Here is a 13,126-nt window from a genome sequence, read left to right as displayed (position 1 = left end):
CATGACCCTAAAATCTCTTGGATGATCTGAAGAAATTTAAAGATAAATTTAAAGATCCCCCCATTATTGTGCTCCAAATAAAGGTTAGATTTCTTTAATAAGCTTCAGTTTTTAATAATTCCTTAAAATAAGTCATGAAAACATATAAAAAATAGGATACTGGCTGTTTAAGGTTTTACCACAGATTCTATGAAATATGTGTTGTAAGTGTCGAAATGTGTTGTAATGTGAATGCATAACAACAACATCCATGTACAATTTCAGTTACACTTCACATTTAATAGAATTTATCCAATACTTTCTGTTTGGATCAACATTTACAGAAAGAGTCTCTTCTGTGGTGTAGAGTGGATCTGCTCCTTTCAGGGGGTTACAAAGTTATTGCAAATTTGTTATGAAAAAAAAGGAAAACTGAGAAAAAGAGAAGAGAAAAAAAGAAAAAGCTAAAACAGACCCTAGGTTCAGCAGTGGATGGAATCATGTGATAAAAAGGCCTTTTTGATAATACAAGATGAAAAATGAGTCTTAACAAACAAAGGAGTAACAGAAAGCATGTTATTGTAAAGGGAGCTAAAGAAAAAGTCCCCTCAATGCCTATTCCCCACTCTCTGCACAATAGACAGAGTAAAGAAAAGGTTTTGAAGATAGAGACGAAAGGATGAATAAATATCATTTTTATAACAAATAAGGGTGTATTGTTAAAACTGTATATTAACACTGTCTGTAGAGATAATGTCTTTCTGCATGAACTCTTTGGCTCACTTATTTCTGTGTCTAGAAAAAAGAGAAATGAGGGGGGAGTGTTAGGAAGAATTGAGTAATGCGTAAACCTGGAAATCAAAAAAGGTAAGAGAAAGACAAAAGAAAGAAATGAGAGAGATAAAACAATAAAGAGAGAAAGAGATCTGCATAAATCATTCATAGTCAAAAATCTTAAATTAAAATTTAATATTATCTATAAACTTTAACACATTTCAATGACATTTTAAGAATATTGTAACTACATACAGTCATGCCAATTAATCATACTGAAATTCACTGGAGAGAGAGCGAGAGAAAAGAATGGAAAAGGAAAAATGAAAACAGAATTAGAAAGGAAAAATTAAGCTCCAACAAAAAAGAAGGGAAAAAATAAAATATAATTTGGGAGGTGAAAAAAAATATGAAATATAATAAATGAAAGAAAGACAAAAGAGGAAGAAATACAAAAGAACATGAAAAATTGAAAAATGTGAAAGAAAAAGTATACAAGAAAAAGTGAAAAATATGAAAGAGAAAGTGGACATGAACAGTGTGTAAGCTGATATTGTTAGCCGTTTCCTTTCAGGTTGGTTGGCCTGAGACAGAGATAATTAAAACAAAGCAGGCATCAAATTAGAAAAAAGTGAAATGAGCAGAACTGTGGTATTTACACCATGTGTGAGTATGACGTGAAAACCTTGCCTCCCAGTAGTCGTGAACGTGTAGCACCTTGAGAAGGCCAATCATTTAAAAGCACAATTTTAATGCTGTTTTTTTTATCTATATGACAAATCATGTTCTATTTAAAAATAATTATAATAATACAAATAAAATAACTGCAAGCTGAACAAAATCCCCAAACAAATTCTATTGTTCATTTCACATGAATATTTTTCATCAAACAAAAGAAAATTAGTATAGGAACAACAACAGCCAAAAGACAGTAATCATAATAAAGATGGACAAATTGAACATCTTATTATTAAGTCTACATTTTTTTTGTATGAAGTCTGCTACAAAAACAAAACAAACAAACACACACAAAAAAAAAACAAGCCCAGACATCTGGCACCAAAAATACATTATCGCATAAGAATTTATGAAGACAGTTCTAATAAATACAGCATTTCTACACCAAACTCTCAAGCAGAAAATGTGGAGCTTCAAAGTGGTGCTGCCATATTTGTAATTTTCTTTATACATATAATAAATCTGTGTCAAAGAAATTGAAATACTTGTGTTTCACATCCCCCAGCCAACCTTCTCCTTGCTCTATTCATCAACACCCTTTAGATAACAGAAACTCAAAAAACAACGACAACATTTTTGAAGCTGTACAGAAAAAACTGTCCATTTGCATCGAGTCAGATTAGCGTGGTGTTTTTGGCTTGAGTTAAAAAAATATTTCCAACTTGATCAATAGAATTCAGTATAAAGTATGCTGCACGTAATGATTAGCAAAATGGTAAAATGAGCAGTCTGTTCAAGTAAACAATATTTTTCCCCTCCCTGAGAAGGATTAAAAAAAAAAAAAAGAGAGACATCAGAGAGGAGAGCAAGGATGATTCGTAGTGCACAAACACCTGAAACCTTCCTTCATGAAGCTGGATTTCTCAGTGAGCTAGAAAACTGGAGTCAAGAGTAAAGAAGGTCTAGTAGAGAAATAAAAGTTGCACAATGTGTACTTTCTTAATTGCTAGAACACATCTTAACACCAGGAATTGTAGCCAATTACAGTGCTTTTTCATGTGTGCTCTGTACATCAAATCAGAGCTTCTGAAGACAATTTCTGCTTAAGGCATTGACATAATCCAATTCAATTAACATGATAATATAAAAAGTAAATATAATCAAATAGTTAGGCAATAATATATTGTACAGGTCCAAATTTCATATCCATTTGGCTTACTGTGTGATGCTTGAGGACTATTTTCCTGTATGAGCTGTGGGTGTATAAGTAAAATAGCAAGTAAAGGAAAGACAGTGATTACATGCAGTATAATGGGACATCCTTTAAGTTTTTAGTAGGACAGGAATGACATTGTATATAATGGAGTGAGGACTAATACATGGGCTCTGGGCCATGCTGGCCCTCTTCTTGGGGGAAGTCAGAGTTGAGGAGAGACTCCATGTATGCAATGTAACTGGAGCTGTGTGTGTAGCCTTCTTCAGCTTCAGCCTGTGGTGGAGCTGCAGAATCAGTGATAGGGGCTGTAGTGGCAGAAGTGCTGGTGCTGATGCTGGGAGTAACACTGAGGTCTGAATAGGTAGGTGACAGTTTAGGTGACAGCTGGGATTCTCTATTTTCTATAGCTGTAGAAGTTAGCAGCCGTGGGCGTTTAGCAGCCTGAGGACCATCTCTGGTTTGAGCCTGGGAGTTCACTGTTGCCTAAAATAAGAGAAAAAATTAATAGTTATTAATAGGTATAATAGATATGACTACTTAGGTTTTGAAGTATTTGCTGCCCATTCAGTTTCTGTAATGGAATTTTTATGTCTCTGTTGAAAGATCCTGTCTGCTTGTTTTGTCTGTATATTCATTTCTAATCATCAACAGAACTCACAAACTAAGTGTATGTCAGGTCAGTTCGAGGTCAGTGCTTTATAAGAAAAATACATTCTGTCCCTCATCATGTATATCAAACTGGGATGTCTCTAAGGAAACTAAGCTTGCAGAAACTTAGAGTGATTATCTTTTGCTTATGATGTATAAACCTAATCTGTGAAAGCATCTTCTTTGTCCACATTCACATAGTACTATGTGTATGCTGACCACCTTAAGGTTAAATAAACTGTTTTCTGATTAAGTTTAATCTGTTTATTAAGAAGCTTAATATCGATATTCTACAACACAACATGGTACATTTGCTTCAGGATTTTACATAATACAAATAAAAGAAAGAAAGGCATAGAGATTCAAGAACATCCCCACCTACCCCCTCTCTGCCCCCTCCCCTGTGTGAATCCACACAACTCCCCCACCTTACTTTAGAGTCACTTAAGTTTTAAATAGGAAATAAATGGACGCCAAAGTTTCTCAAATGCACCTAGATTGTTTTTCAAGATATGTCATATTCTCTCCAGATGTAGCATACATACCAGTTCAGCTAACCATATATTAAAAAGTAGGTGTTTCCTGTTTCTTCCAGAAGGACAAAATTACCTTTTTCGCTACAATAAGTGCATGATCAAGTAGGGTAACCTGGGAACCACTCAGCACCCTTGGTCCCACCTACACCCCAAATATAATTAACATAACACTGGATCAGGATTCAAATCCCCCTTCAAAATATTAGATATAATTTTAAATATATATTTCTAGTACTTCTCTAACATAAAGCATAGCTATGTGACATTGTGACAATGTGCTATTTCACATTTATTACACATGGGCGAAAACTCTGGGAAGAAAGTATGTAACTTTGATTTACTGTAGTGAAGTCTATGTAGCATTTTAAATTGGATTAAGCAATGTTGTACGTTAACGGAGCAAGAATGTATAAACCTCCAGACCCTCTTCCCAGGGTTCCCTAGTCAGCTGAACCCCCAGTTCTTCTTCCCAAGCTGCCTTCAATACTTCAGTTGATGGTAGGCTGTGTGTTAACAAATAATCATAGCAGTGACCTATTCGTGTATCTGAACTTGTGCACATTTCAAGTAGCTTGTCCAACGTATCTTGGTTCGCTGTTTCAAAATTAGTAAAATACTGTCTTGTATAATCTCTAATTGGGAGGTACCTGAAAAAATTTATATTTGATGGGCCAAATTTACCCTCCATTGCTGAAAAATGCAAAGACCCCATTGATATACAAGTCCCCAATATTTTTTATCCATAAATTGTTCCAGTGCTCAAAAGTTTTATCTAAAGTTGATGGAGCAAAGGATGGGTTACCTATAACTGGTGTGAGTAAAGATAATTCAGTAATATTAAAGTAACGTTTAATCTGCTTCCAAATACGCATTGTATTTGAATGATAGGATTGGAACTGTAATAAGATTTATGGATAAAAATGGGAGATAAGATGATTGCTCCAATACTGTAAGGCCGACAATCTTCCCTTTCCAGTCATACATCCCCGCAAGATCATCGATCCAAAATTTTATAAAGCGGATATTTGCTGCTGTAGTACAGCATAAAATTTGGAAGGGCAAGGCCTATATATTTTCTGCTTTTACAAAAATGGGCCATCTTTATCCTATGAGCCTTGTAATTCCATATGAAATTTAATATGACAGAATTAAAATTTTTAAAAAAGGATTTGGGAAGAAATATTGGTAATAGTTGTAAAAGATATAGTATGTGTGGTAAAAAGACCATTTTTATGACGTTCACTCTGCCCAAAAATGATAATGGCAGCATTCGCCGAAATTGAAGTTTGTTTTTTAATTTGTCCACTAGGGGAGATATATTCTTATCAAATAATGCACCACACTGCTTTGTCACTGTAATTCCCAATTAAGTAAATTCGTCAGTCACATTTTTAAATGGTAGGTTTTGAAGGAAAGTTAAATCTATCATCCCTATAGACATTAGCTCACTTTTCCCCTAATTAATCTTATATCCTGAGAATGTTCCAAATAGATCAATTAGATTGAGTAGCACTGGAAGAGCCAGTGCAGGGTGTGTTATATACAAAAGTATATCAGCAGCATATAAGGAAATTTTATTTGTAGTGTAGATTGTATTATAACCATAGATATCTATGTGTGATTGAATAGTCTCAACAGCCAATGCAAACAACATTGGACTAAGTGAACAGCCTTGTCTTTTCCCTCTAAACATTTAAAGTGTGGAAAGATGGTTGAGTTAGTGAGTATTTTAGCTGTGGGGTTACAGTACAGCAGTTTAATCCAAGAGATAAATATCTCACCTAGTTTAAATTTCCCCAGCACCGAAAATAAGACCACTCAAACGCCTTTTCAGCATCAAGTGACATTACTATAAGTTCTTTCTTGGGTGGTGTCTTGGAGTATATAATATTAAAAGTCGTCTAAGGTTGAAGGCTAAGTCCCTATTGGGTATAAATCCTGTTTGGTCTGGATGTATTAAACTACCTATAAATGGGCTAAGCCTTCTAGAGAGGGACTTGGCTAAAATGTTTTGATCCGAGTTTAACAATGAGATGGGTCTATACTTCCCCATCTCCCCCACTTCCTCTGGGTCTTTGCCTATTTTAGGTATTACAATAATAATTGCTTCATTCAACGTAGATGGAAAACTACCTTCAATTAATGAATGGCTATACATCTTACATAAGTATGGGACCAGTAAATTACTGAATTTTTTATAAACCCGGTGATTTACCAGTCTTGAGATTTTTAATAGTTTCTGCAATTTCTTGTTACTTGTTATCTCTGCATTCATCTGTTTGCAATCATTTCGGCTCAGGGTAGGAAGTTTACAACCATCCAGGAAATCTTGCATAAAAGATGGTGGTGACCTATTTTCGAATGCTAAATTCTAGGTGGCACAGGTCACTCCTAATGTGCCACCTAGTGCCGCTAGCGAAAGACAGGACCAACAGGAAGACAGTGAGGATCAGGAACCAGACTCAGAGACCATAACCTTAAGAGCAGCTACAGCACCTCCTCTGGTATCAACAGGTATTGCGCCTGCCCCTGTTGCTCCTGTCATCCGTCCATTCCAACGCCCTGCTAGACCCAGAGCACTGCAACCCTGTGCCTGGCCCCCTCAGACTCTACAATCTCCCGGTCCCTCATACCAGGACCTGGACAAAATTGCACACAATATAACACGCTTTGATCCCAAACCAGATGGTTCTAACGATATCTTTTCTTATCTGAAATATATTGATTTCTATCTACAACGGTTCCCCGGAATCACATTAGATGACAAACATTATGTGATTAAACTAACCTCTAGCCGAGACGTCAGTAACTTCATTGAATGCCAGCCAGACTATGTGAAAGCGTGATATGAAGTGCTTTGCCAAGCATTGGAGGAAGAATTCTCCAATTACCTGTCACAGACAGGACTGGCCGCTGCTTTGAATGTAAAACAGCAATGCCAGGAATCCTCTCAGCAGTATTATAACAGACTCAGGCAGGCATTTCGGACCTAGAAATGACTCCGGAATGGAGGAAGAGTTAAATTTTAAATCATTATTTATCCAAAACTTCCATCCCTACACTAGTCATCAGCTGGGAGTCTCAGCTTGCCCTCACACCCTGTCTAGCAGACAGTTGCGTGACTTAGCTCTTAGGCGTACTTCAGATCTGTTTGTTTGAATTTTGTTGGGATTTTAGGAAACCTGAAGTACTCCTAGTCTTAAATGTCGACTCCAACTCTCCACTTTATAGTTGGAGGGTGCTACACATGCCGATCCACCAAGATCCACTCGGGACCCTTCACCAACTCTGTGGTCAAGGGAGGGCCCGAAATCTCCTCTGCCCTCACACCACTACAAACGCTACCCTCCTCACAGGCCAGACAGGAATCGAGGCAAAGATTTCTGGAACCCTCGGGACAGGTTTGGGTATGGTCATGACCATTACCCTGCAGAAAAACGTGGTGCGGGCCGTGGAAAACCAGCATATCCCCTAAGTTATATGAGCAAACAGCTCAGAACCTGCCTTCTGATTCTACTAAAGAAAAGAAAGAAAAATACTGGTGTCAAAATACAGAAAATCATGCCAAAGACAAGTCTAAAGGCAGGGAACTTAACTCTAAGGAGTTAGAGGAAATCCGCAGAATGCTTGCATCCTCTAACACCTCAGAAATGGTAGAGAGTTATGTAGGAGAGGTGACAAGTGAAGCTCCGTCTTCTAGTGCACTGTGTGATCTCCTTGTGATCCAGACAAGCGCTGAAAACCAAATGGTACAGGGGGTGACTCACAAACACCTTCCAGTGCTGTCTTGGTTGTTTAGTTAAATGGCAGAGAAGGTTTAACGCTAGATGACCCTTCAGTCATTGAAGGCGACACACCTATCCAACAATTCATGGGACACTTAACTGAAAAAGGGGTTGCACGTTCTATTTGTCCACCATTGTGGAGGTAAGGTTAGTGCATGAGGCCCTGCTGGACACTGCATCAGATGTCATCCTTCCACCTTGTTCCACCAGGATCTAGCCATTGCACTGCGTGAAAATCGTGAGCTACAGCTCCAAAACTGTTCTCTTAAAATTCAGCCGTACTCACATGCAGGCCTCACAATTCAATCCATGGCGCTAATACACTTAGCCATCGGACGGATGACTTTGGTGCATCCAGTTCACGTGTCTCCTCTTGAAACAATTCCCTTCCTCATTGGCAAAGACCTCCTTAATTGATTTGAACCACTGATTGAATTCAAAAGGTCAATAAACTGGGCACAAGTGCGTGAGCCTTTGCCCATCTGCACACCACCGGGAAGCTCAGTGTTGCCGCCTTGAAATTCAACCTGAATCGACAGGAGATCCACCAAGTCAGATCCCTCACATTGAGGAGGAGGAAATTGAGCCCATGGTGGCCACACCAGCCACACCAGAGACCGTAGTCTCTTTTTGCCCCCCTAAAGCCATGTTAGAACAGTGGAGCACATTTCTGTGCACTTTCACTAAGCCTTCCACAGCAGACACTCCCAGCCTTCCCATCGTGAACGGCCTCACAATGCAAGATCATCATGTTGACAACGCTGTTCTGGCTCTGTGGACTGATAAGTCCACCATAAGCAGAACACTCTTTGAGACCCTGCGCCTCACTCAACCAAATATTCCTTTGGTGAGCAGTCCTTGTCACTTTCCTCTCGACCCAACATCAAAAGTAATGTCACCTGATGGAATTTGTTTTCTAACCATCCAGTGGAACAAAAAGGTACTCATCCATTACTTCTTGGTGGGCCTTGATGTCCACGTGGACGCCATGTGGTCCTTGACTGAAATTTCGACAGAAACCTGTTCCTCAGATCCCAGCAACCTAGGCTCAGACTCCATTTGCAGAATAGATCTAGCTGATGATAATCAAATGACGGCCATGGTCCTTCCTTTGGGCTCATCCCTGGAATCCTCCTGGGAACCATCCCTTCTCCCAGAAACTGGAGAAGACACTTTGAGTCCCCACAATTCAAAAGAACTATCTGACTCTGAATTTATGATTCAAGTCGAACAATTTCTAAAGGAGGCCGATGCACTCCAAAGCGAAGAAGAACGCGAGAAACTCCGTGGTGTGCTTCATAAATATAAAAAAATCTTTTGCCAAAAGATTCAACGGACAGTGATCTCACTGACATTCACTCAATGCGCATTCCCACTCGTCCAGGAGCACCACCCACATTTGTCCGCCAATACAAAATCCCGTTGGCATCATATGGACCAGTACAGGAAATCATTGATGACTTGCTGGAAAAGGGCATAATTCGACCCTGCAACAGCATGTACTCTGCATCATTATGGCCTGTCACAACCCAATGGTAAATGGTGCCTGACCATTGACTATCGGAAACTAAATCAACAGGTTCCATTGTCTCTGTGGCCGATGACACAATCAGAGCAAGGACTTCCCTCAGTCCGAAACGCTAAATACTTTTCCACCATCGATGTAGCCTGTGGATTCTGGACTATCCCGGTGCAAGCAGAAGACCAACACAAGCTAGCTTTCACCTTCATGAACTGACAGTATACATTCACTTGGTGCCCCTTCGGGTACGCCAACTTGCCAGCAGAGTTCAAAAATTTCTTGAACAAAGCATGCCCTGATGCCCGCGAGCAAGGCACCCTAATATATGTGGATGACATACTCATGCGTAACCACTCCCTACAGGCACACTTTGACAAGATTGATCATGTTCTTGACCAGCTCATGACAGCAGGTGTGAAAATATCACTCTCCAAATGGCAGTGGTGCAGAACAAAGGTGAATTATGTCTGTCTACTTGTAAGCACTGATGGTGTTGAACCACAAGTGAGTCGAGTGCAAGGGGTCGAGACCTCGCAGCACCAACCAATTTTAAGGAAGTTAAGGAAATTTTTCTTAGGAGTATGCAACTACTCACACCAGTTCATCGACAACTATGCGGACCTAGCCTGTCCACTTTATGACTTACTCCTGGCTAATGGCTCTTCAAAGCTTTGACTTGGGGGTACGTTACGCACAAAACTACAAGAGCCCTCTAGGCACAGGCCTTGCCTCCTGCAGGCGATGTGAAGGGGACATTCCTTCCCAAGTGCCACAGACTCCGGAAACCCTCGTACCTACCGTGGCTAACCACCACTAACTCTAACACATGCAAAGACCTTGTCACTGCATAAGTAGATGGTTGTTTGTTCCGCTAAGAACACACTCTAATGGCAGGGGTGGGCATTGTCGAAATAAACAGGTGGCCTCACGAACCCCTATTGTTGAAATTGGGTGCTCAGTCCTCCCAATATGCTGAAATAGCAGGAATACTCATCACAATTCAATCTGCGGTCCAGAAAAGCAAAGGGGTCAAAGCAACACACCATGCGCTCTGGCAGGTGACATATTGGCCCCATATGGTAAAAAATGTGGCTGATTACATTAAAGGCTGTCTGGTATATTGCCAATTTCAACCCTCAAATCTTCTTCTTTGCAGAACAATGGGTTATCGTTCCCTTGGTCAAACCTCCAGATAGACTGGGTTAGACCACTCTCCCGAACAGTGACAGAACTGTGACAGAGGGACACATTTCATACCGGCTGTTAGCATACTGAAAAAGTATGTAGCAGCAAACCAGCGAGACTGGGATGTCAAGGGACCATGTCACTGGGATGTCACTGGGATGGCCATACATGCGACACCACATGACGTGGTCGGAGTCTCACCCTTTGAGTTGATGACAGGGAGACAGATGACTCTGCCTCTACATCTGTTATATCAGCCAGGTGAAGCTAGCATAGCAGTAGCCTACACCACACACAGTATATGGAGGATCTGCGGAAACACCTCAAAGCCACTTTTGCATTTGCCCAACAGAAACTGGAAAAAAGTGCAGAAGGTGGGAAAAGTGTACTATAATCAAACCATGACAAACTCCAAATAGAGGACAAAGTGTGGTACTACATCTTTGTCCAACGTGTTGGAAGGTCGTGAAAAATGGGGGAATCTGGCCCACAAATTCCTACCCTGATGGTCAGGTCCCCATGAGATCACTGACAAACTGTCAGCAACCAAATCAGGCCACACAAAACCCCCATGGGACCTGTAGGGGACACTAACGTTTGTGTTAGGTCATAAACAATAGAACCAAAGGCAAGAAGGGTGTTGGTTAACAACCAGCTACAGCCTTCTACTCCCAACCTTAGCTCTTCTATCTCTCTTCCCCTCTTCCTCTCACTCTTCATCAGGCAACAAGCTTCTAGCCAGACTGAGGACACTCAGGGTGCAAGATCCTAGTCCCTTATCGTTAATTATTTTAGAGTGTTTATCCTAGATATAAAACCTTTATCAAAAGGGGGATATAGTGATAATTTTTTCTAAAAGTGACTTGCCGTAATTACTCAAACCTAATCATGAGCATTTCTCCGGGTAGGATGGCCCTGCTGCTCATTCTCCTGATCATCGGCTCCCTAGGAACCGTCATACTCCCTGAAGTGATTGAACCGGGTCCTGACTCTGGAATAATACTGAAAGACCAACCAGGATTGCTAATCACTAACTGTCGCCTACAGATCCAGAGAGTATTTGTACGGTTGAATCCTGCCGAGGCGTGTAGGAAAAACCTACAGATAACCGCCTTACAAACTGGCCGGAATGGAGCTAGATGGACTGAGGAAGCTATCAGCCATGCAGAAACTGACACAACTCATATGCTCCACAGCTACAAAACTTTAGCCTAACGCAACTGTAGGATCACTACTGAGCCTTGGAACGTCCGCCGTCAACGCCGTCAACTTAGCCACTGTCAAACGTCAAGTAGGGGAATTGCAGGCTGAAATTCCAAACATTAAAACCCAATTAAACAAGCAGCAACAACACCTGCAAACAATTGGGCAAACCCTACAAGGCACCGACGTGGTATTCAATGCTCACAGTGTCACTTTGAACAAAACTATCCAGACTCTTTGCTTTCAGTAGTACAACTTGACCTTGCCCACATCCAGCTTGTGAATATGCGATTGTCTGATATGCTAAAGAAATCAGCTCCTCTGTGGTTAGCTTAGCCATGGGGAGGATTCCCCCCTATCTGGTTCCTCTATCCTTAGTACAGGAGATTCTGTCTACAGCAACTCGAGAAGTCATTGATCTCCAGGCCAACCTAGCTTATACCTTAGGTAGCACCATCCCAATTTATGTCAATCCTCAAGACAGGGAATAAGCATTCATCATTAACTTTCCCATAATGGCGCCTGAAAACATCTACCGCTGAAAAGATGTTGTTAATGTTGGGTTCTGGCAGGATTCTGCCTATGTTCGTGTAAAGTCAACATCTCTTGTAGCATACCAAGATGATAACACTAATCTATATTTGGTGCCTAACTTGCTTATGTGCACACTTACCAAAGACATCCACTACTTGTGCCCTAGCAAACCTTTTATTTGTGACAGCATGAATGGGATTTGTGGCCTTAAGCCTATAATAAGTAATACTCAGTGCCTGGTGGTCATCACACCTCGACGTTAGGTAACCAGTACCCAAGCTGAGATTGTTAGAAACCGTTGGTTGGTTAACACCCCCTTTAGAGAGGCCCTACTAACCTATGATCAACATGACACCTCAGAAAGGGTACCCCTTCCTAGCCAGACTTTCTGGGTAGACGTCCCTGTAAATGCAATCCTACGTGTGGGAGACCTGGCCCTGCATCATCTGAACCCTGACCAATATGAGAGCGACATAGAAATTTCAGATTTCTTCTCCAAGCACACCAACGAGCTAGATGCCAAAACACTAACTCGCCTAGAATATGAGGGAACACAAGTCATTGACCTAACCCCTATTGATAACACCCTTAAAAAACATCTCAACCCCTCTGCCCAGTACAGCCTGTCACCTATGCATGGTAAACTCCAGACACCTTACTATTTGCACTGGTAGGATTAGGATACCTTTTGACCTATGGTATAGTTTAGTTCTATTTCAAACACACTCGAGCCCTACAGAGCAGGTTAGAAACTTGGTCTGATAAAATGGTTAAGTTAGTTAGACATAAGAGAGCCCAGAGAGGTGGGCCCCCAAGTTTTAGATATGAAGCCAAGGGCAATGTCGAAGAACCAGCTCTCGAGGTTGTGTTTGAAAAAGACCTACCCATAAGTAATTAGAATTCCTTCATTACACAAACAACAACACTTAATATGCACCCATACACACTGATAGGAAGACATCAGCTTTGAAAATATATTTGAATTGGAATTGCTGACCTCACCTCCCTCCACAGCAATTCCAAAAGGGGGAATGTAGTGGAGGAAGGCCCAGGTATGCTGAACCGT

General features: G+C 40.7%; 1 protein-coding gene across 1 annotated transcript in view; it reads right to left on the bottom strand.

The window, feature by feature from the left end:
• Positions 1-258: 258 nt before the first annotated feature.
• The window catches only part of kdm4b (lysine (K)-specific demethylase 4B), a 170,214-nt gene continuing 157,346 nt past the window's right edge, over positions 259-13,126 (bottom strand). The window contains exon 22 of the mRNA XM_066647154.1: positions 259-3,130. Within this exon, the coding sequence (XP_066503251.1) occupies positions 2,804-3,130 (327 nt within the window). The 3' untranslated portion in view covers positions 259-2,803. The remainder of the gene's footprint in view (positions 3,131-13,126) is intronic.

Source organism: Hoplias malabaricus, chromosome 16 (assembly GCF_029633855.1).
Source record: "Hoplias malabaricus isolate fHopMal1 chromosome 16, fHopMal1.hap1, whole genome shotgun sequence".
In the NCBI taxonomy this organism is placed as follows: Eukaryota; Metazoa; Chordata; class Actinopteri; order Characiformes; family Erythrinidae; genus Hoplias; species Hoplias malabaricus.
The sequence above is the reverse complement of the archived record's forward strand: the minus strand, read 5'-3'. Positions and strand labels throughout refer to the sequence as shown.